Source organism: Dermochelys coriacea, chromosome 6 (assembly GCF_009764565.3).
Source record: "Dermochelys coriacea isolate rDerCor1 chromosome 6, rDerCor1.pri.v4, whole genome shotgun sequence".
In the NCBI taxonomy this organism is placed as follows: domain Eukaryota; kingdom Metazoa; phylum Chordata; order Testudines; family Dermochelyidae; genus Dermochelys; species Dermochelys coriacea.
In genome coordinates, this window is record NC_050073.1 from 114400374 (window position 1) to 114421870 (window position 21497).

Genomic DNA, 21497 nt, shown 5'->3' on the forward strand with positions numbered 1-21497 from the left:
CTTTTCTTTTTGAGTAGTAGTTACAAGCACCATGAACTGTTTAAGGCACAGCGGGAGCTAGGCCAGAAGGTACTCGAGCTAGGTACAGTATGTGAAACTCGCTGGTCATACCAGCATGACCCCTTCTGAAAACTGCATGCAAGTTATGGCACTGTAGTGGAAACACTGGAAGCCATTCCAGTTCAGAGAGCTGATGGACCATCAGTTAGCTCTGCAAAGGACTTGATGGTAAGGCTAAAGAGCTATTCCTTTCTGTTGAAGCTCTTGATTTTGGAAAAAATATTCAAAATTTTGAATAGTGCTTTAGAAGAACTGCAGAATAAAAAACTGAATTTATCAAGTGCCATGGATTTAGTAGCAAGCAATGTTGCTGTTTTCTTCAAGAAATAAGAACATCTTAAAGACTGTGATGAAGCTGAGATCGTTGCCAAGGAACTTGAAACTGTTAGTCCGGATCAGGCAATTGGAACTTTTGATCAACACAGAAATACAAAAAAATGGCAAGAAGACCTAACAAAGTATCCTACAAGCTGGCGTTGTTGTTTCTAGTACACTGAGTGAATCATTGACACATGATGTTTCCAAGAGCACTCAAAATCTAATTTCTGCAATCCTGTTCTGGACAGAATTCTTGCTAAGCTTGATAGAGGATTCACTTTCAACTCCAGTTTGCTTTCTGCACTAACTGTTTGTGACCCGAAAAGTGAAAATTTTCTTGATTGTGAGAAATTGAAAATAATGGCAGATCAGTATGGATCAACAGACACCAATTTTTGTGATCTGGATGCAGAAGTAGAAGTTGCTAAGAAGCACATTGCACCAAAAAAATTGACTTAAATTTCTGAATTCTGGAATGTTCTCAATGACATATCAAGGGGTTACCAGTTTTCGCTGTCTAATGTAGATATTATGCTGAGCCTTCCAGTCTCTACAGCATCATGTGAAAGGTACTTCTCTGTGCTCAAGAGTAAAGGACTATTTAAGATCCACAATGGGAGATGAATGCTTAAGTGACTTGGTAATTTTAGTCTGTGAATGTGAAACTTCAAAACACCTGGATATCAACAAGGCCATTAACAATTTTGCCAAGATGAGACCATGGCATTATCCACTGTATTTGCTCATATCTGGAGTGGTTTTGATTGTTTTTAATAATTTATTTACCTCTAAACATTCCTGGAATAAATTATCTGTCTCATTCTCCTCTTCATAATTTGAACATAAGACATTTAAAAAAAAACAGTTGTAGGGGCAAGCAGATATTATTTATTTTTATTTATCTCTACTAAAGATAGAATACAAAGTATCAAACTTGTGTTTCTGATATTTGTGTTAAGGCTCCAAAACTGTTTACCTCAGGGTTTGGGATTGGGAACATTTGCTAGATTGACATATAAATTTAAAACATAGTTTCAATTGGTGTTTGTGTATATATTTTTTCTTTCTTTCTTTATATAGGAATTGGATACAGTGCTCCTGTCAGATAATTTCTAAATTATCTGCAAAAATGCTAGAGTTTTTGGGTGCCTAAGTAGCCCCTGAAATCATGATTAAATCTCCCCTCCCCTCCCCCCCGATCTGAAGTGGCATCCCTGGAAGCAAGGGTTCCTATAGGTAAATAACTGGTGTGTGTGTGTGTGTGTGTGTGTGTGTACACACCCCTACCTTAGACACATACTGCTTTTGAAATCATAATTTAGTCAGTTATTCTCCCCATTCATCATAAACAATTTGATCTCTGTCAAAAAGAGACAATGGAATTGTTCAGATCTGTCAGCTGTTTCCCAATTTGACAGCCTCCTTCATTGTGGAGTGTTAGCTAGATTTGTTGGCCCAAATTGCTGTAACCACCTCTTCTCCGGGACACTCTCATTATTAGAGACTGAAGTAGTGGGAGGGGGCTGGTGAACAGGAGAGGGTTCAGCTAAACTGTGCTGACAAAACAAGGTTGCACCTTCATTTAAAAAAAAGAGGGCACAGTCTGGATTTGACAAGCCTTTTGTGTTTTCCATTGCCAGAAATCTGCTGCACTCCTCTGCAGGAGATGAATCACAATGGGACTCATGTTGCCAAATATCGTGCAGCTCAGCAGTTTTGGGAACTAGCAGGAAATTGATGCATCTTTTGCAGGGGATGGGGAAAGAGTTGGAATGTGGGGGAGCATGGAGATGTGTAGCACTTGTTACGGCTTGCCAGGGAGTAGAGCCTCTGTGTTGCTAATCATTGTAGTCTGTGGGTAGAGAAGGCAGGAAAAGCATTAATCCTTATCTGCCTTTTTGCTTCTCCTCCTGTATGAAGCGCCACTCACCTCATTACCTGAGCTCCTCAAACTCCGATATCACCTTATACCCCACTCCTGCTTACATACTTACAACTTGCAATCCCTGCTACCTTGGGACATCACCTCACAACCTCTCTACTGCCCTCCCCATTCCCAAACCTCTACTTTCTCTGTCTCCACCCAAGATTACTACCTATGCTGTGTTGTCTGCTACCCCCGCCCCCACACTTACTTAAAGCTAAAAGGGAATTCACAACACACAACTCTTAATAACTTAGTCACTCAAATAATAAATAGTAATAACTAATGAATTTCCAATCAACGCAATCAGAAAATAAACCCAGACTCTTCAACAATGTGACAAACTTCCTTTCACTTGTAATACAAATTCACTTGCATTGAGTTGGTCAAAATGTACTCAGATTCTGACCTTGGGGAGATTATTTTATTGAAAGACATACTGTCAGTTTGAAAGTGTGCAATGTGTTGTTAAGACCTTAAAAAGAATGTGAGGTCATAATTATGATTCATACATTTTAAAGCCAGAAGGGCACTGTTGTGATCTTCTAATCTGACCTCCTTTATAACACAGACCATAGAATTTCACCAATAATTCCTGGATCAAGCCCATAACTTCTGGCGGAGTTGCAGAATATGTTATGAAGGACATCCAATCTTGATTTAAAGACTTCAAATGATGGATAATCCATGACATCCCTAGAAAAGCTGTTCCAGTGATTAATTATCCTTATGTTAAAAATTTGAACCTTATTTCTAGTCTGAATTTGTTTAGCTTCAGTTTCCAGAGATTAGATTTTGTTATGCCTTTGTCCATTAAAGAATCTTCTACTGTTAGAAATTTTGTCCACGTAGGTATTTACAGACTTTGATGACATCATCTCTTAATCTTCTGTTGAATAAACCAAGTAGATTAAACTCCTTACATCTCTCACTGTAAGGCAGGATTTTCAGATATCAAATAATTGAAGTTGCATGTCTGAGTGAGATTTTTTGTGTGTGTATAATGCATATAATCAGGGCTGGCTCTAGGCACCATCAAAATAAGCAGGTGCTTGGGGTGGCACATTTCTAGGGGCGACATTCCAGTGCCGGCCATGTCGCCCCTAGAAATGTGCCCCCGCCTTGCTTCCGCCTGCTCCCCTGAGTGCGCTCCTGCCACTCTGCTTCTCTGCCTTCCCTCCCAGGCTTGCTGTGCATGAAACAGCTGTTTTGCGTGGCAAGCCTGGGAGGGAGGGAAGGAGAGAGGAGAAGCTGAGTGGCGGCACGCTTGGGGGAGGCGGTGGTGGTGGTGGAGCAGAGGCGACCTGGGGCAGGGAGAGGTTCCTCTATCCTCCTCCATTACTTCCTGCGCTCCCCCCACACCATCGCTCACCTCCACTCTGTCTGCTCCCCTGAATGTGCTGCCTCTCCCTCGCCTGAGAGGGAGTGGGGAGAAGTGGAGCGGCGGCGTGTTCAGGAGAGCAGGCAGAGCGAAGGTGAGCTAGGGCTGGGGTTGCGGGGTGTTGGGGGGAGCCGCAGGAAGGAATGGTGTGGGGGGGGGAAATGCGGCACACCCGGGGAAAAAGGCGGGGCCGGGGATTTGGCGAAGGGGTGGAGTTGGGGCGGAGCCGGGGGGCATGAAAAAAAAGCGGGGGTGGCCAAAATTTTTTTGCTTGGGGCGGCAAAAATCCTAGAGCTGGCCCTGCATATAATATGTCATGTTCCAGATAAAGGAATGGGGATCTATTCATCTATTTAATGTCATCTATTCATTCTAAATTGGCCAACTGAAATTCAGTTATTTTAGTAGATGAAGGGCTGTAATAGGTAGCTCTTACTGCTGTAGCACTCCCCTGGCATCAGGGCACTATAGTGCAGGGGATTTTGCCTCTTGTACCTCTGCCCCACCCCCTTCTGCCCCATGTAGCCACTTCGTTGGTCCCACAGTGGCCTACCCTCCAGCCAAGTGTCATAAAAGTTTGCTCCCCTTCCAGGGGTAATAAGAGTCCAACTATGAGTCCAGTGTCTTCCAACTAATAATTCTTATGCCACTCTCAGACCTCTCTGAAGTATCTTCCGCTTTTGTCTGTACTCTAGATCCTGCAGAATTTCCCCAGCACATTTTCCCCCAGGGACTTTGGCAGTTTACCTCGGGGATTTCTCTGTTCCTTACAGGCCTGTCTTGCTCCCTTTGGTTCTTTTCCAGCCTAGTTTTCCCAGGCCTTTCTCAAAGAGGGAACTCTTGTTCCTGTCTCCTGGGTCTTCTCCCTGACTGAGTTCAGCTGTTTAAATAATCCTCTCTCTGATTCTCCACAGCTGGGGTCAGTCATTCTAACTAAACTCCATCACACCCAGCCGGGAATAGTAATTACCACTACATTTCTAGATCACCAGTGAGACTGAGGGATACCGGTGACAAGGCCCAAATTTGCAAGCTCTCCATATGCAGAACTCCCACTTAATTAATGTCTCAAGGATTTGAAGATTCAGGCTTCATGCGATTCTGTGTCATGTAATATGATTTTGTGAACTGAGCATTTACCACTATAGAGAATTTTAAATATATCCTTCCACAAGACCCCACAGGTTTTAGGTAGTTCTGGGGACTTTTGAGCTCTCATACCTTCTACTTAATCCCCACCCTTCAAATAGCTATTCAACCATACTTAATGTAGTACCTTATTTGATGAGATCTGTTGCAGCACTTTAACTTCACATAGAAGGGCTAGATGCCACTGATGTTTAATCTTCTTGTTTTGTGCCATTTGCTTCTTGTCATCTGGATCAGGCTGTCAGAAAACCAAGGAGATCTGTGTGGACAGTTAGGAGGAAGCCATCATTTGGGAATCGGAACCTCAGTGGCTATGGGTAGAGGAGAATAGCTTACCAGAGCCTTAATTATTTGACCTGTGGGTGGAGTGTTGCTGACTTTTACCATGTTTTTGAATTTGATGGGATCCCTGAAAATTTGTGGACAGACTAGGATCATGAATTGTCTGGTTACTAGAGAATTATCACCATTGCCTTAGTTAGGTAATAGTATATCCAAGGCAGTGGCTGCATTGTGGTCTCCTCTGTATCGATATGTAATCCAAAAACCAGGTTCAAGGCATGACCAGCTGTGTGGGTTGATCAGAGGTGCCCTATGAGAGTCCTGGGGAAACAACTGAGGAAATTTTTGTTTTCTCATTAATAGGGATCAGTAAGTGTTTACTCTTTAAAAAAATGATATTGTGACTAAGGCACTGAGATTGGTGTAGTGTTACAAAAATGGTAGCTTGAATAAAAATATATTTTTCAGAATATGAAGTGGGAGTAGTAATGTCACATCTGCACAGGAGGAGGAGGAGAATTCAGATTAATTTCTCATCAGTTTTCTCAATGGAAGCTGTGAACAGTAGGAACAAATTTTAAGCTTATAGTTGCATGAAAAGCAAAGCATCCAGAAAATGCTGTAATCATGAGTTTAAAAGAATGAGCTTTAGTACCGCAAAGCACAGGTATGCCAAATTATTGGTGTGAAAGTACTTTTTTAAAATACTGGTCAATAAAATACTTTACTTCATTATAGATATTTTGGAAACAATGTGTTATACAGGAGTTATTATTCCCACTGCATTTAAATGTCTTTATATCCTTTTTTTTCTAGTTATTGAGAATTTTAGGGTGAAATGTCTCATGCTTGCTCTGACTCAGAGCCAAAGTTTTGGGAAAAATTCAGCAAAATATATTCAGACATTTCTGAGAAACAGCTTTTTATTAATAAGCCCATATTTTTTTTATCAGAAATGTTGTGTTTACAACTCCGTGACACAGTCAAATTTGAAAGAAATTGATTTAATAGCTCTGAAGTTGTGAGTGTTACATTTTTCATGCATCTGCAGTACATTTTTTAAAATTTATTTCTTAATCTATGGCATGGATCAATGGGGCATGCGTGTGCAAGTGGGTTTTTTGCTCAACATAAAGCGTCTTTGAAAAATCTCACTCCTGAAGAACTTCAGCATAATCCCAAACTTGCTTAGACTCTTAACATTTCCCAAAATTTGCAAATGCTTTAGGGAGTCCACAATATTTTAGTGTTACTGTGAGGACAGTGGTGTGGCTAGAGCAGTGCCGCCTTGTAGACTTTCCAAGTGCCCAGATGCGGGTCTCCCTGGCAGGGAAGAAGTCTCAATCTTTGGTGTCCGCTGAGGTGGGCTCCAGCTCACCAGCTAATTGTCCTTTAAGTTTTACCCACTTTCTAGGTGTGGTTTGGAGGGGCTCAGCCCCAAAATGTTCTACAATAGAAAGCAAATGTAACTCAATAGTGGGCCCATCTGCCCTGAGTCTTCCAGGGGGTGGAGATGTCCCTGTCCTTTCCTTCGGGCTTGGATCCTAAGCAGTCTATGGCCATACCTACAATTACCAATAGATCAGCACTGCTGTGATCGATGCAGTGGTGTCGATTTTTTGGGTCTGGTGGAGACCTGCTAAGCTGATGGCAGAGCACTTTCCCGTCGACACTGGTACTGCAGCTTCCCAAGAAGAGTAAGGTAAGTTGGCAGGAGAGCATCTCCCATCAACACAGCGTGTTGTAGACACTGCGGTAAGTTGACCTAAGCTACATCAACTTCAGTTACGTTATTCACATAACTAAAGTAGCGTAACTTAGGGTGACTTACTGCGGTAGTATAGACAAGGCCTATGATTTGAGCATTGAATGTTCCTTGGGGTCTAACTGTTCCTCCTAGTGGCTGATCCAGCTAGAACGGCTGTCTCCACAACTCTGTAAGTAAAGAGAGGCAGAGCTCCGTCCTCCTTCCTGGCCAGTCAAGCCCTGAATTGATCCAGGCTCTCTCCATTTATTCCCCCTCTAGGCTTGGCAGTGGCCACAGGTATAGCTGGGCCGAGCTAGCTGAGCTAAAAGGCTCTCCTTAATCCCTTCTCTGTTGGTATGGACTCCTCCGTCCCATCACAGGAGGTGACTTATATTTGCCATATAGTCTAGCGTAATGAACAGTGCTCTATTCCCAACTTTGTTACTGACTGGACTTACTAAAACTTCCTACATAAGGAACACTGTGAAGTAAGCAAATATAATTATCCTCCTTTAAAAATGACGATTGTAATCCAATTTGAAAACAGTAATTGCCTAAAGTTATGCAGTAAGTCATGTGAGAACCAGGATTAGTAAATAGATTTTTTTAAAATCATGGCCCATGGCAAGTTCACACTGCCACCCAGACTAGTAACTTAATCTCTCTGTCTTGCAGTCTGTAAAATGGCAGTGTTTCTGGAATCATAGAAATGTGGGATTGGAAGAGACCTTTATAGGTCATCAAGTTCAGTTACTGGCACTGAGGTAGGACTAAGTATTATCTAGACCAGGGGTCGGCAACCTTTCAGAAGTGGTGTGCCGGGTCTTCATTTATTTACTTTAATTTAAGGTTTTGTGTTCCAGTAATATATTTTAACGGTTTTAGATGGTCTCTTTCTATAAGTCTATAATATATAACTAAACTATTGTTGTATTTAAAGTAAATCAGGTTTTTAAAATATTTAAGAAGCTTAATTTAAAATTAAATTAAAATGCACAGCCCCCCGGACCGGTGGCCAGGACCCGGGCAGTGTGAGTGCCACTGAAAATCAGCTCGTTTGCCACCTATGATGTGTGCCATAGGTTGCCTACCCCTGATCTAGACAATCCCTGACAGGTATTTGTCTGTCCTGTTCTTAAAAACCTCCAATGATGGAGATTCCACAACCTCCCTGGGTAATTTATTCCAGTGTTTAACTACCCTTACAGTTAGAAGGTTTTCCTAATATCTAACCTAAATCTCCCTTGCTGAAATTTAAGTCCATTACTTCTTGTCCTGGCCTCACTGTATAAGGAGAATAATTTATCATCTTCCTCTTTAGAACAATCTTTTACATACTGGCAGACTATGTTCCACCTCAGTCTTGTCGTCTCCAGACGAAACAATCTTTCCTCATAGGTCATACTTTCTAGACCTTTAATCATTTTTGTTGCTCTCCTCTGGACTTTTTCCAATTTGTCCACATCTTTCTCAAAGTGTGGTACTCAAGTTGAGGCCTTATCAGTGCTGAGTAAACTGGAAGAATTACTTGTCGTGTTTTGCTTGTAACCCTCCTGCTAATACATCCCAGAATGATGTTGCAAAACAAGTGAACAGTATTACAGTGTTGACTCATTGAATTGTGATTCACTATAACCCTCCAGGTCCTTCTTCTGCAGTACTCCTTCCTAGGCAGTCATTTCCCATTTTGTGTTTGTGCAGTTGATTGTTCCTTCCTAAGTCTAGTACTTTTGCATTTGTCCTTATTAAATATCATCCTATTTTTATTCAGACCACTTCTCCAGTTTGTCCAGATCATTTTGAATTTTAATCCTATCCTCCAAAGCACTTGTAACCCCTCCCAGCTTGGTATCCTCTGAAAACTTTAAGTGTAATCTCTTTGCTATTATCCAAATCGTTTATGAAGATACTGACAAGAACCAGACCCAGGACAGATCCTTGTGGGATCCCACTTGATATGCCCTTCCAGCTTGATTGTGAGTACTTACTTTTTGAGTACGCTTTTCCAACCAGTTAGTTGTGCAGCCACCTTAAAGGAGGTTCATCTAAGCGATATTTCTGAAGTTTGCTTGAGAGGTCTTGTGAAATAGTGTCAAAAGCCTTACTAAAGTCAAGATATATTACATCTACTGCTTCCCCTCTATCCACAAGGCTTGTTACCCTGTCAAAAAAGGATATTAGGTTGGGTTGACATAAGTTCTTGACTGTTAATTGTTATTTATTACCTTATTTTTGTCTAGGTACTTACAGATTGATTGTTTGATTATTTGCTCCTTTTATCTTTCCGGGTACCAAAGTTAAGCTGACTTGTCTGTGATTCCATCGGTTGTCCTTATTCATCTTTTTTGTGATAGGTACTATAGTTGTCCTTTTCCAGTTCTCTTGGATCTCTTCTGTTTTCCACATGTTCTCAAAGGTAATCGCTAATGGCTCATAGATCTCTTCTGCCGGATCCTTAAGTATTCTAGGATTATTTCATCCGGCCCGGCTGATATGAAGACCTCTAACTTGTCTAAGTAATTCTTAACTTGTTCTTTTCCTATTTTAGCCTCAGATCCTATCCCATTTACGCTGATGTTCACTGTTTAGTGTCCAATCACTGCTAATTTTTTGGGTGAAAACTAAAGCAAAAAGGCATTTAACGCTTTGGCCATTGTTGTATTTTCTGTAATTGTCTTTATTAGAATTCTCTGTTGCATAGCCCTCTGGAGCCAAATGCACAACTGGCACTCTATTTAATGGCAATATCATTCTTAAATATTTAAGATTTTCTGAATTAAAACTTCCTTTGGTTATTTAAGCATTATTGCAATCACTTAATATTTTTTGCAGTGTAGATCTGGCCTAATTGTCTGAATTTTGTTCTATGTGTGTGTCTCATGTAGTCTTATTACGGAGAGCAGTCCTTTCCAGTGCTGCTTTGTGGTCCCATTTGCTACTATTAACTGTCCTTTTCTAGTTCATGTTTTTATATCAATAGGTCTCCAACTTGTGCTTCACCTCCTATTCAATTTATCCTTCCCCTGTACTTCTATGCTAATTTTCCTGCTCAGTTATAATGTAAATAGAGATGGCCAGAATTAGAATGGTGAATTTGGGCCAGGCTATATATTTGAATTTTCTTTATCCATGCCTATCTGTACAATTTTTGTTTCACATCTAATCCAAAACTAGAAGGGGATATGTATCCTAGTCTGGATGCAGCCAAAATTCAAATGAAAAACTGACTTTCTAAAAATCCATCTTTCTTTGGAGCAAAGTTGCACAAGAACAAGTTGGTGCTGACTAACCCAAAACTTAATCTAAACTTAATCCAGATGCAAACACCATTTTCTTGGTCCATCTCTGTGAACCCTGCATAGTGATGACGAAGAAACTTCATATTCTGTATTGACGGGAATGTTTCTAAGCAAAAAGATTAGGGTACAAAACTGTCCACAAGAAGGGAACGAGTAGACTCATGGACTTTAAGGCCATAAGGGACCATCATGATCATCTTGTCTGAACTCTTGCACCTCATCCACCCACTGCTGTAATAGAGCTATAACCTCTGGCTGAGTTATTGAAGTCCTCAAATTATGATTGAAAGACTTCAAGTGAACAGAGGCTCCACCATTTACAATAGTTTAAACCTGCAAGTGTCCCCTGCTGCAGAGGTAGTTTTCTTTCCCCCTAGTTCTCATTGAGGCTCTAGTTCAGGGTTTTTACCCAGTGGGTTGGGACCCAAAATTGGGTTGCCAGAATGTTTCAAAGGGTTGTGTGGCAGCTCCTGTGGCTCCTATCTCATGCTGCAGGCACTACAACCTCTGGGGTCCCAGTGCTGCCACTCAGGTTTTCCCCAGCCATCATGACAGGAGTCCAGGTAGACCAAATTTGAGAGAGTGACACTGCAACCCCACGAGCCAGGTCATAATGCCACTCAAACAAATTTGGTCCAGTCAAGGGGCTGGGGCACTGCAACTCCAGAGGTTGCAATACCTGGAGCAGAGAGCAAAGTTTAGCCAGCCCCTCAGCTCAGGAGCTGCCACTGTGGAGTGAGTGCCAGGCAGGACCCAAGACCCCCAGGGGGATCCAACTAAAACCACCCTAGGCCTCTACCCCCAGACTATTTTCTGGGTCTTGACAGGCCATAAACATTTACAAATGGGTCCTGAACCCAAAAAAGTTGAGAACCATTGCCTGTACCAAGCCTCTGTGACTTTCTCCTTGATGCGCTTCTGGTTGTCTGATTTACATTTTTCCTTTTACTGCCTCTGGTACCTAAGCCTATTTCCCTGCTCCTTTTTCCTATCCCTTAGCCTTTACTGCTCTTCTTGGGCCGGATCATACTCCTAAAGACACATGTTGTTGTGAGGAAGTAGAGATGGAATTGGACTTAATGAATGACAAAGGTTTATATTTTTTCCTCTACTCCCACATTATTTGTCTGTCCCTTCCTTCTGCCCCTTAGGAGTAATAATTTTCTCTCTTGTACAGGTACAAAATCTCCCTAGATTCCTTTTTACTGCCTTTGACATGCCACTTGGAACTTAGACCTAGCTGATTTGTTTGGAAGGATAAAACAAATGGGACAGACAGCTGCAGCGGCACAGGAGCTAGCAAACAGAGCTCTAAACGGGAGTTTGCAAGGGGAATTTGTATTGCGGTGCTTGTTTGGGGTTTGCTTTTGCTGGGGGGGGGGGTGTTTTGGTGTGGTTTGTGTTTCCAGATTAACAGGATTTAGGTGGGAAGGGGATGACAGATACAGAGGCAGCTGTGGGAGTGACTCCTGTAGTGCAAGATGCATTGAGGATGACTGGATGTGGAAGCTGTGGTATGTACATGATCCTGGAGGGGGGAACCGGTAAGAGTTTTTTCTGCATGAAATGTCGTCTGATAGAGCTGATGGAGGAAAAGATCCGAGGTTTGGAGATGCAGGTGGAAAGTCTGGTTGAGTTTAGGAAGGGGTTTGAGCAGATGATGGAGCAAAGATATGAGGTATCTGAAGGGAAAAGCTCAGACTCACGGATGGAAGCAGGGCTGGGGAATTTTGAGGGGAGACTGGGTGAGGAAAGTGGTCAGTGGAAACACGTGACTAAAAGAACCAGGCAGAGGAAAAGACGGGCTAGTGAAGGAGAAATAGAGCTTAAGAACAGGTTTGCAGAGTTGGAAAATGAAGAAGGGGCTCAGCAGGTACTTGTTGAAGGTGGAAGGGTAAGGAAGAAGAGAAGAGAGGCTAGTCCTATAAGAAAAGCGGAAGAGTCAAGGGAGACTAGACCAAATATGAGCCCCAGGAGGATACAGGATGGGTTGAAGAAGATTATAAGGGAAAATAGGAATGGAAAGAACTTGCAGCCAGAGGGAACAGGGGAGAGACTGGAGAATAGCACAGTCACCAGGAAAAGGCAGGTCTATGTGATCGGGGACTCTTTATTGGGAAGAATAGACAGGCCTGTAACTAGAGCTGATCCAGAGAATAGAAGGGTGTGCTGTCTTCCGGGTGCTAAGATACGGGATGTAGACCTGAGGTTGAAAAGGATCCTAAAGGGAGCGGGAAAGAATCCCCTAATTATCCTTCATGTGGGAACAAATGATACGGCTAGATTCTCACTGGAAAGTATTAAGGGAGACTATGCTAGGCTGGGGAAGACGCTTAAGGAAATTGAGGCTCAGGTGATCTTTAGCGGGATCCTTCCTGTTCCTAGAGAAGGGCAACAAAGGTGTGACAAGATTATGACTGTCAACAGATGGCTTAGGCAGTGGTGCTATAAGGAGGGCTTTGGGATGTATGGCCACTGGGAAGCATTCACAGACAGAGGACAGTTCTCTCGGGATGGACTTCATCTGAGTAGGGAAGGAAATAGACTTCTAGGATCGAGGCTGGCACAACTGATAAAGAGAGCTTTAAACTAGGAATTAGGGGGAGATGGATGGGAGATTCCAGGAAATCTCCACGCCAGATTTTAGCATTGAGAGGGAAGAAGATGAAGTAAGAATGTATATAAGGAGCGAGGGCGGTGTGGATACTAGTCTAATAGGTTATACTGGCTGTAGAATGACTGTGCCTAATAGGGTACAAAATGTGAGCGAGGCCAAACAGCAAAAATTAAGATGTTTATACACCAATGCGAGGAGCCTAGGTAACAAAATGGAGGAACTAGAGCTACTGGTGCAGGAAGTGAAACCAGATATTATAGGGATAACAGAAACATGGTGGAATAGTAGTCATGACTGGACTACAGGTATTGAAGGGTATGTGCTGTTTAGGAAAGACAGAAACAAAGGTAAAGGGGGTGGAGTAGCATTGTATATCAATGATGAGGTAGAATGTAAAGAAATAAGAAGTGATGCAATGGATAAGACAGAGTCCGTCTGTGCAAAAATTACATTGGGGAAGATAACTAGTAAAGCCTCTCCTACGATAGTGCTTGGGGTGAGCTATAGACCTCTGTGATCTCATTTGGATATGGATAGAGCCCTTTTTAATGTCTTTAATAAAGTAAATACTAATGGAAACTGCATGATCATGGGAGACTTTAACTTCCCAGATATAGACTGGAGGACCAGTGCTAGTAATAATAGGGCTCAGATTTTCCTAGATGCGATAGCTGATGGATTCCTTCATTAAGTAGTTGCTGAACCGACTAGAGGGGATGCCATTTTAGATTTAATTTTGGTGAGTAGCGAGGACCTCATAGAAGAAATGGTTGTAGGGGACAACCTTGGCTCAAGTGATCATGAGCTAATTCAGTTCAAACTAAATGGAAGGATTAACAAAAATAAATCTGCAACTAAGGGTTTTGATTTCAAAAGGGCTGACTTTCAAAAATTAAGGAAATTAGTTAGGGAAGTGGATTGGACTGAAGAATTTATGGATCTAAAGGTAGAGGAGGCCTGGGATTACTTTAAATCAAAGCTGCAGAAGCTATCGGAAGCCTGTATCCCAAGAAAGGGGAAAAAAATTCATAGGAAGGAGTTGTAGACCAAGCTGGATGAGCAAGCATCTTAGAGAGGTGATTAAGAAGAAGCAGAAAGCATAAAGGGAGTGGAAGATGGGAGGGATCAGCAAGGAAAGCTACCTAATTGAGGTCAGAACATGTAGGGATAAAGTGAGACGGGCTAAAAGTCGAGTAGAGTTGGACCTTGCAAAGGGAATTAAAACCAATAGTAAAAGGTTCTATAGCCATATAAATAAGAAGAAAACTAAGAAAGAAGAAGTGGGGCCGCTTAACACTGAGGATGGAGTGGAGGTTAAAGATAATCTAGGCATGGCCCAATATCTAAACAAATACTTTGCCTCAGTCTTTAATAAGGCTAAAGAGGATCTTAGGGATAATGATAGCATGACAAATGGGAATGAGGATATAGAGGTAGATATTACCATATCTGAGGTAGAAGCGAAACTGAAACAGCTTAATGGGACTAAATCGGGGGGCCCAGATAATGTTCATCCAAGAATATTAAAGGAATTGGCACCTGAAATTGCAAGCCCATTAGCAAGAATTTTTAATGAATCTGTAAACTCAGGAGTAGTACCGAATGATTGGAGAATTGCTAATATAGTTCCTATTTTTAAGAAAGGAAAAAAAAGTGATCCGGGTAACTACAGGCCAGTTAGTTTGACATCTGTAGTATGCAAGGTCCTGGAAAAATTTTTGAAGGAGAAATTAGTTAAGGACATCGAAGTCAATAGTAAATGGGACAAAATACAACATGGTTTTACAAAAGGTAGATCGTGCCAAACCAACCTAATCTCCTTTTTTGAAAAGGTAACAGATTTTTTAGATAAAGGAAATGCAGTGGATCTAATTTACCTAGATTTCAGTAAGGCATTTGATACCGTGCCACATGGGGAATTATTAGTTAAATTGAAGAAGATGGGAATCAATATGAACATCAAAAGGTGGATAAGGAATTGGTTAAAGGGGAGACTGCAACGGGTCCTACTGAAAGGCGAACTGTCAGGTTGGAGGGAGGTTACCAGTGGAGTTCCTCAGGGATCGGTTTTGGGACCAATCTTATTTAATCTTTTTATTACTGACCTTGGCACAAAAAGTGGGAGTGTGCTAATAAAGTTTGCAGACGATACAAAGCTGGGAGGTATTGCCAATTCGGAGAAGGATCGGGATATTATACAGGAGGATCTGGATGACCTTGTAAACTGGAGTAATAGTAATAGGATGAAATTTAATAGTGAGAAGTGTAAGGTTATGCATTTAGGGATTAATAACAAGAATTTTAGTTATAAATTGGGGATGCATCAATTAGAAGTAACGGAAGAGGAGAAGGACCTTGGAGTATTGGTTGATCATAGGATGACTATGAGCTGCCAATGTGATATGGCTGTGAAAAAAGCTAATGCGGTGTTGGGATGCATCAGGAGAGGCATTTCCAGTAGGGATAAGGAGGTTTTAGTACCGTTATTCAAGGCACTGGTGAGACCTCACCTAGAATACTGTGTGCAGTTCTGGTCTCCCATGTTTAAAAAGGATGAATTCAAGCTGGAGCAGGTACAGAGAAGGGCTACTAGGATGATCCGAGGAATGGAAAACTTGTCTTATGAAAGGAGACTTAAGGAGCTTGGCTTGTTTAGCCTAACTAAAAGAAGGTTGAGGGGAGATATGATTGCTCTCTATAAATATATCAGAGGGATAAATACAGGAGAGGGAGAGGATTTATTTCAGCTCAGCACCAATGTGGACACAAGAACAAATGGGTATAAACTGGCCACCAGGAAGTTTAGACTTGAAATCAGACGAAGGTTTTTAACCATCAGAGGAGTGAAGTTTTGGAATAGCCTTCCAAGGGAAGCAGTGGGGGCAAAAGATCTATCTGGTTTTAAGATTCTACTTGATAAGTTTATGGAGGAGATGGTATGATGGGATAATGGGATTTTGGTAAGTAATTGATCTTTAAATATTCAGGGTAAATAGGCCAAATCCCCTGAGATGGGATATTAGATGGATGGGATCTGAGTGACCCAGGAAAGAATTTTCTGTAGTATCTGGCTGGTGAATCTTGCCCATATGCTCAGGGTTTAGCTGATTGCCATATTTGGGGTCGGGAAGGAATTTTCCTCCAGGGCAGATTGGAGAGGCCCTGGAGGTTTTTCGCCTTCCTCTGTAGCATGGGGCATGGGTGACTTGAGGGAGGCTTCTCTGCTCCTTGAAGTCTTTAAACCATGATTTTAGGACTTCAATAGCTCAGACATGGGTGAGGTTTTTCATAGGAGTGGGTGGGTGAGATTCTGTGGCCTGCGCTGTGCAGGAGGTCAGACTAGATGATCAGAATGGTCCCTTCTGACCTTAGTATCTATGAATCTAAATGTCTGTACTGGATTCACCATTGTGATTCCCTGTTGTTGCACAAGCCATACAATTAACTGCCTCTTACATGTTCTCTCAGTCTCATCTCAGTACTTTCCACAAAGCCCCTTATGCCTGAAATTCCCTCCCTGCCTGATATCCCATGCCTCTACCCTCTTCACCTCCAACTCTCTCCTTAAAACATATTATTTCCAGTAAGCCTACATCTCTGTAGTTCACTTCAGTAAGATTAACAAAATCAACTGCAGTATTTACAAATAGCACAAAATCACTGAGACTCTCAAGCACACCCATATATTTACCCACGTTCCTTGTTGTTGTTGTTGTTTTTTTTTTTTTTTTTTTGCATCTTACCTCCATCCTAAATGTTATGTTGTCTGTTTAATTTGTAAGTTTGGAGCTGGAACCCTTTCTCCAGTTGTTCGTAAAGCATGTTCGTAAAGCACCCCTTTTTGTACAAGGAATTATAATATACTGAGTAATTGTCTACTTGTGCTTCCTTTTACTGATTAATAGACTTGGCTGATTCACCTTGTTTCCCCCACCTTGTTGATGATATGGGAGGCTCCAGAAAGCATTATGCTGTGAGTAAAAGTGGAGCATATTGTGCAAATGCTAATGTGTTCTCCTAAACCAATGCTATGCTTGGTGTTTTCATTATAAAATGCAAACTACACATTTGTTGCAGTTGTGTGGACCGCTTTACATTGGCCAGCAATTGTTTGTTTAGTCTTCATTTTCATTTTTTTTTCTTTAACTTCAAATCATTGTGAAAGGGAGAGAGTGAGGATTTGTTTTCATTGGTGAGAGTGGGAAAGAATTGAGCATGATTCCACATATAGTTGTTCAAACCGCTTGCTGTGTTTGTTTTTTGACCTGCAGTGAGCAGGCTGCCAAATCTGTAGGTTGTTTTCATTTTTAATAAATGTTTCTATTCGCCTATTGATAAGTTATTCTTACATAACTGATTAAACCTTTCTAAGATAAACAGCTCATTTCTCCCATTTTCCACGGTGTATTTCAGAGAGATGTGATTTAATTTGTATACATTGTTGTACTGACATTCCTTTTTTGGGAACAAGGGAAGAGCTGCAGAATCTCACAATTCCCATGAGCCATCCTAAAAAGAGAAGGAATCTACTTTATGAATCACTGGGTTATTATTTGAAAACCTTGTTGGATTAAAATGACTCATTGATCTGTCTTTAGCCGTGGAAATGCTGTTTATAACTATCATGCCAAGCACAGAACATTACAGTATATGTTCTGATAACATTACATATTAGCCCTACAAAATTGACAAATATTTATTTTATTTCTTTAGAATTCTAATGTACCTACCCCAGACACTTGGCACCCTTGACACTTAAGGGAAAACTGGAAGCAAACTCCACCATAAATCAGAAATAAACAGCTATCCTATACATCAAAAAGATATCACCCTCCCCTCTCCCCTCCTTCCAGTATTATTCTTCAGGGGACCATTCCATCCTCTCTCTACTCTCCCCTGCCCCCAAAAGCCAGTAAAAAGGTGAGCTTTGCAGCATACCCTGAAGGTCCACAGATTTAGGTTGTTTCAGATTGGTAGGTGTAAAAGCTAGAAAGTTGGGGTGTTTTCACAGAAAGTGCCCTGTAAGAAGCTTCTTCTCTCTCAATCAAGGAAGCTGCAGCTTGAATGCCTCTGCTGATCTCAATTGTTGCAGTACGGCATAGGGGTGTGGGTCTCTCAGGTAAGCAGACCCCAGGCCATTTAACATGGCTTTATAGGTCAAAATTAATACCTTAAAGTGCTTCCAGAAACCCAAAGGCAGCCTGTGAAGATAATGAAGCACTAGTGAAATGTACTCTAGGTGAGATACTCTGTTTAAAAAGTAGGCTACTGAATTCTATATTCGCTTCAGTTTCTGAATGGATTTAAGAGTTAACTTCAAGTAGGGAATACATTGTAATAGTCTGAGAGGGAGTTGACAAAGCGATAGATAAGTGGCCAAGCCCACATCCAAAATACAATGTCACAACTTCTTGGTTAGCCACAAATAAAAGAGAGCTGTGCAGCTGCTGCTGAAACTCAATCATCCAACAATAACTGGGAATCCAATCAGATTCCGAGGTAGCAAATAAAAGCTACAAATGGTGGCCAGATCCCTTCAGTCAGATCTTCCATTTGCTTTCCTCAGTTAACCAACATCACCTGTGTCTTTACTAACTGTTGGTGTTCCATCTCACCCAGTCACTGGAAAAGACATTCATTTGTGCCACCTGGGTTGGAAGAGAGAGAAACATAAAGCTGGGTTTCATCCTGAAGGCACCACAACCAGTACTTCCTTGTTCTCCTTCGAATGGCCTTGTATTCAATCCAGAACCTGCATGAGAGTACACAGGGTGAAGAGGGGTAATGGCCCAAGACTACCTCTAGGATTTCTCTGGAGATAGGAACAAAGCTGTTCAAGCACAGCCCTGTCTGCTCCCTGCACGGTTTGCATTTTGTAATCAACTATGTCAAAGACAGTTCACTTTATAATACTGGCATGGACACTTGTTTCTCATTGATCACCACAAGTAGTCGTTATGAATACCCATATTCACAGAGGTCAAGGAACTCTGAGGCAACTACATACTGTGAGGGCTGTTATAATGCAACCTTTCAATAATCGTAACCACAAAGGGAAGATTAGATACAGAGCAGTGATTAGCCATATTGTCAAGGTCAAAACATGGCTTCCTGAACAAAGCCTATACTCGTGTTTTCTAAAGAGAAGCTGGCAGCTGCCCTCTTTATGGGAGGCACTGTTGTATTAATTTAGATGGAATAAATGGGCCAGAGATGTTAACATAACCCAGTCACTGTCCAACATTAAAAGTTCATGGTTCAGTACACAGAGACCTCAGGCTGCTTTGCACCATGGCAAACACCATTTAAAGTCCTTTAATCTTGTATTAAGAGACACAGAAAAGAAGTATAGGTTTCAGAGTAGCAGCCGTGTTAGTCTGTATTCGCAAAAAGAAAAGGAGTACTTGTGGCACCTTAGAGACTAACAAATTTATTAGAGCATAAGCTTTCGTGAGCTATGAAGTGAGCTATAGCTCACGAAAGCTTATGCTCTAATAAATTTGTTAGTCTCTAAGGTGCCACAAGTACTCCTTTTCTTTTTGAGAAAAGAAGTAAAAACAGTTAAAGCATTTGAAATGTAAAATATTAAGTAAGGCTTTCATTTTAACAACATCCCCTGTTCCCGTTAGCTGGAGAGAGTTTTTTTTGAAGGAACCTCTCCTCCCACCTTGTTTGACAGTCTCGTAGATGGTGTCAAAGATGGTAATAACTGTCCTATCGGGGAAAAGAGAAGAAATTAGCGGAGATGGCCTGGAACAGCTGCTGCTGCTGTTGGTAAAGTCTGATCCTGTTTCATCCCAGGTGGTGGTTTGGATTCTGCGGAGCCGGTAGAAGTGGTGATGTTATCTGGGACCTGTCTCTAGCCCAGTCTGATCAGGACATCACTTAACATTAGAATGAAGATCTGGGGTCACATGAAGATCCCAAAGTCTTCAAGTATCCAAAAAGGGAGTGATGGGAGGAATAGCCCACCCCCACTATTATTTTGTCCATCAGTTAGGCCTAATATCTGACACACCAATTTTGGTCAATTTCTGATTCCACATCCTTTTTTTTTTTTTTTTAACCAAGCATGATTTCAACACAGTCCTTGAATTATATCAGTGTGGCCTATTACGTTTGGACTAATTTAGTCTCTTTGTATGGTTCTCATGCACCTGTTTATAATGTTCTTTACTGAAAGCAATTTTTACAACTGAGTTTACAATTAGGGTAAATTTGTTGGCCCAGTTATTACAACAGCACTTAAAATCACTGTTTGTACTGGGCCCTGTGCTTCCCTGCTAATCTACACCTGCCAAGAAGGACATGGATCTGATGTTTAGGTTGCGTCATGAGGTTTCGCTAGTACCTCAGAGAGCTCTACTGGTTAAAATTCAAGTAGTGATGATATAGCATTTGTTGTCCCCAAGATACTGTCCCGTTTTCACAGAAATGAAAAATTTGGTCCAAATCTTGACAATGTATAGGGAATATTTTTTTCTACTTGGTGTTCTCAGTACAAGATGAGGCTTCTTTCTTTCTTTCTATCTATCTATCTATCTATCTATCTATCTAGAGCTAGATAATGAAGGACTTAATAAATTAGTCTTTCCCCTTTACTTAATTGGAGAGGCTTTAAGCATTAGGAATAAAAATGAAACCACCTGTCCCATATTTCTTTGTAATGGTTGTGAGTTCTGTTCAGGATCCTTGTAGGTTTGGGGAGTGAGCAACCAAATTAAACAATAAGACTGATCCACCCAGTACGTTGCTGTGTGCGCTTCTGGGTTTGGTCAACCAGCTGCATATTTTGAAAACTCTAATGGTGCCAGTAAAGATGTGAACAAACTGGAGAGAGTCCAGAGGAGAAGAACAAAAATGATAAAAGGTTTAGAAAACATGACCTGTGAGGAAAGATTGAAATAATTGGGCATGTTTAGTCTAGAGAAGAGAAGGTTGAGGGGGGGACATCATAGCCTTGAAATATGTAAAAGCCTGTTGTAAAGAGGACTGTGATCATTTGTTCTCCAAGTCCACTAAAGGTGTGGCAAGAATTAATCATCTTAGTTTGCAGCAAGGGAGACTAGGTTAGATATTAGGAAAAATGTTCTAACATAAGGATAGTTAAGCACTGGAACAGGTTACCAAGGGAGATTGTGGAATCCTTGTCATTGGAGGTTTTTAAGAACAGGTTGGACAAACACCTGTCAGGGATGGTCTAGGTTTACTTGGTTCTGCCTTAGTGCAGGGGGATGGACTAGATGACCTCTTGAGGTCCCTTCCAGCCCCACATTTCTATGATTCAAATAAAAAACACTTTATAAAAAAAACAAACAAATTACAACAGCTGGAAATTTCCTTTCAGGTTAATTTTAAACCTAATTTACAAACTGTACACCCTCTTTTCCAAGGATACCACCTGGTTGCTAATCTCATAGGTGCTTTACTGTATCTAAGATCAAAACATTAGGAGACCTTTTGAAACAGTAGCAAAGTTGTTGCAGGCTTGGTAGATGGAGGGTGTGGTAACACTGCATCACAGACTACATTCTTGAGTGCATAGCATCATTTGCCTTATATATTCTTGTAAGTGGCAGCATTCCAACACTTAGTTATCTTTTGTTGTGCTTGGAAGATCATTATTTCCTATTTATCTCGTAAATTTAATACACATCCTATTCCTCCTATTTAAACTCTCCCACCAAAATACAACAGTGACTTCCCCTTCTGAAAAGGAA

General features: G+C 41.3%; 1 protein-coding gene and 1 long non-coding RNA gene across 14 annotated transcripts in view; one reads left to right on the forward strand and one right to left on the reverse strand.

The window, feature by feature from the left end:
• The window catches only part of WDR89 (WD repeat domain 89), a 116857-nt gene that overhangs the window by 71825 nt on the left and 23535 nt on the right, over nucleotides 1–21497 (forward strand). For 2 of the 13 annotated variants that reach the window (XR_006282222.1, XM_043516975.1), the window contains exon 4: nucleotides 16683–16750. The exons of 9 other annotated variants lie outside the window; for them this stretch is intronic. Coding sequence is in view for 2 of the 4 variants with exons in the window: in XM_043516975.1 (XP_043372910.1) it covers nucleotides 16719–16750 (32 nt within the window). In the remaining 2 variants the exon portion in view is untranslated. Of the gene's footprint in view, nucleotides 1–1458; nucleotides 3141–16679; nucleotides 16751–21497 lie in introns of those variants that run through there. 2 more of the 13 variants (XR_006282224.1, XM_043516976.1) reach the window with 2 other exon arrangements.
• On the reverse strand, nucleotides 3062–11501 carry LOC119857214. Its single transcript, XR_005293551.2, has 3 exons — nucleotides 8850–11501; nucleotides 4960–5091; nucleotides 3062–3191 (listed from the first exon to the last, which is right to left on the reverse strand). It is a non-coding gene; the product is annotated as an uncharacterized LOC119857214 (long non-coding RNA).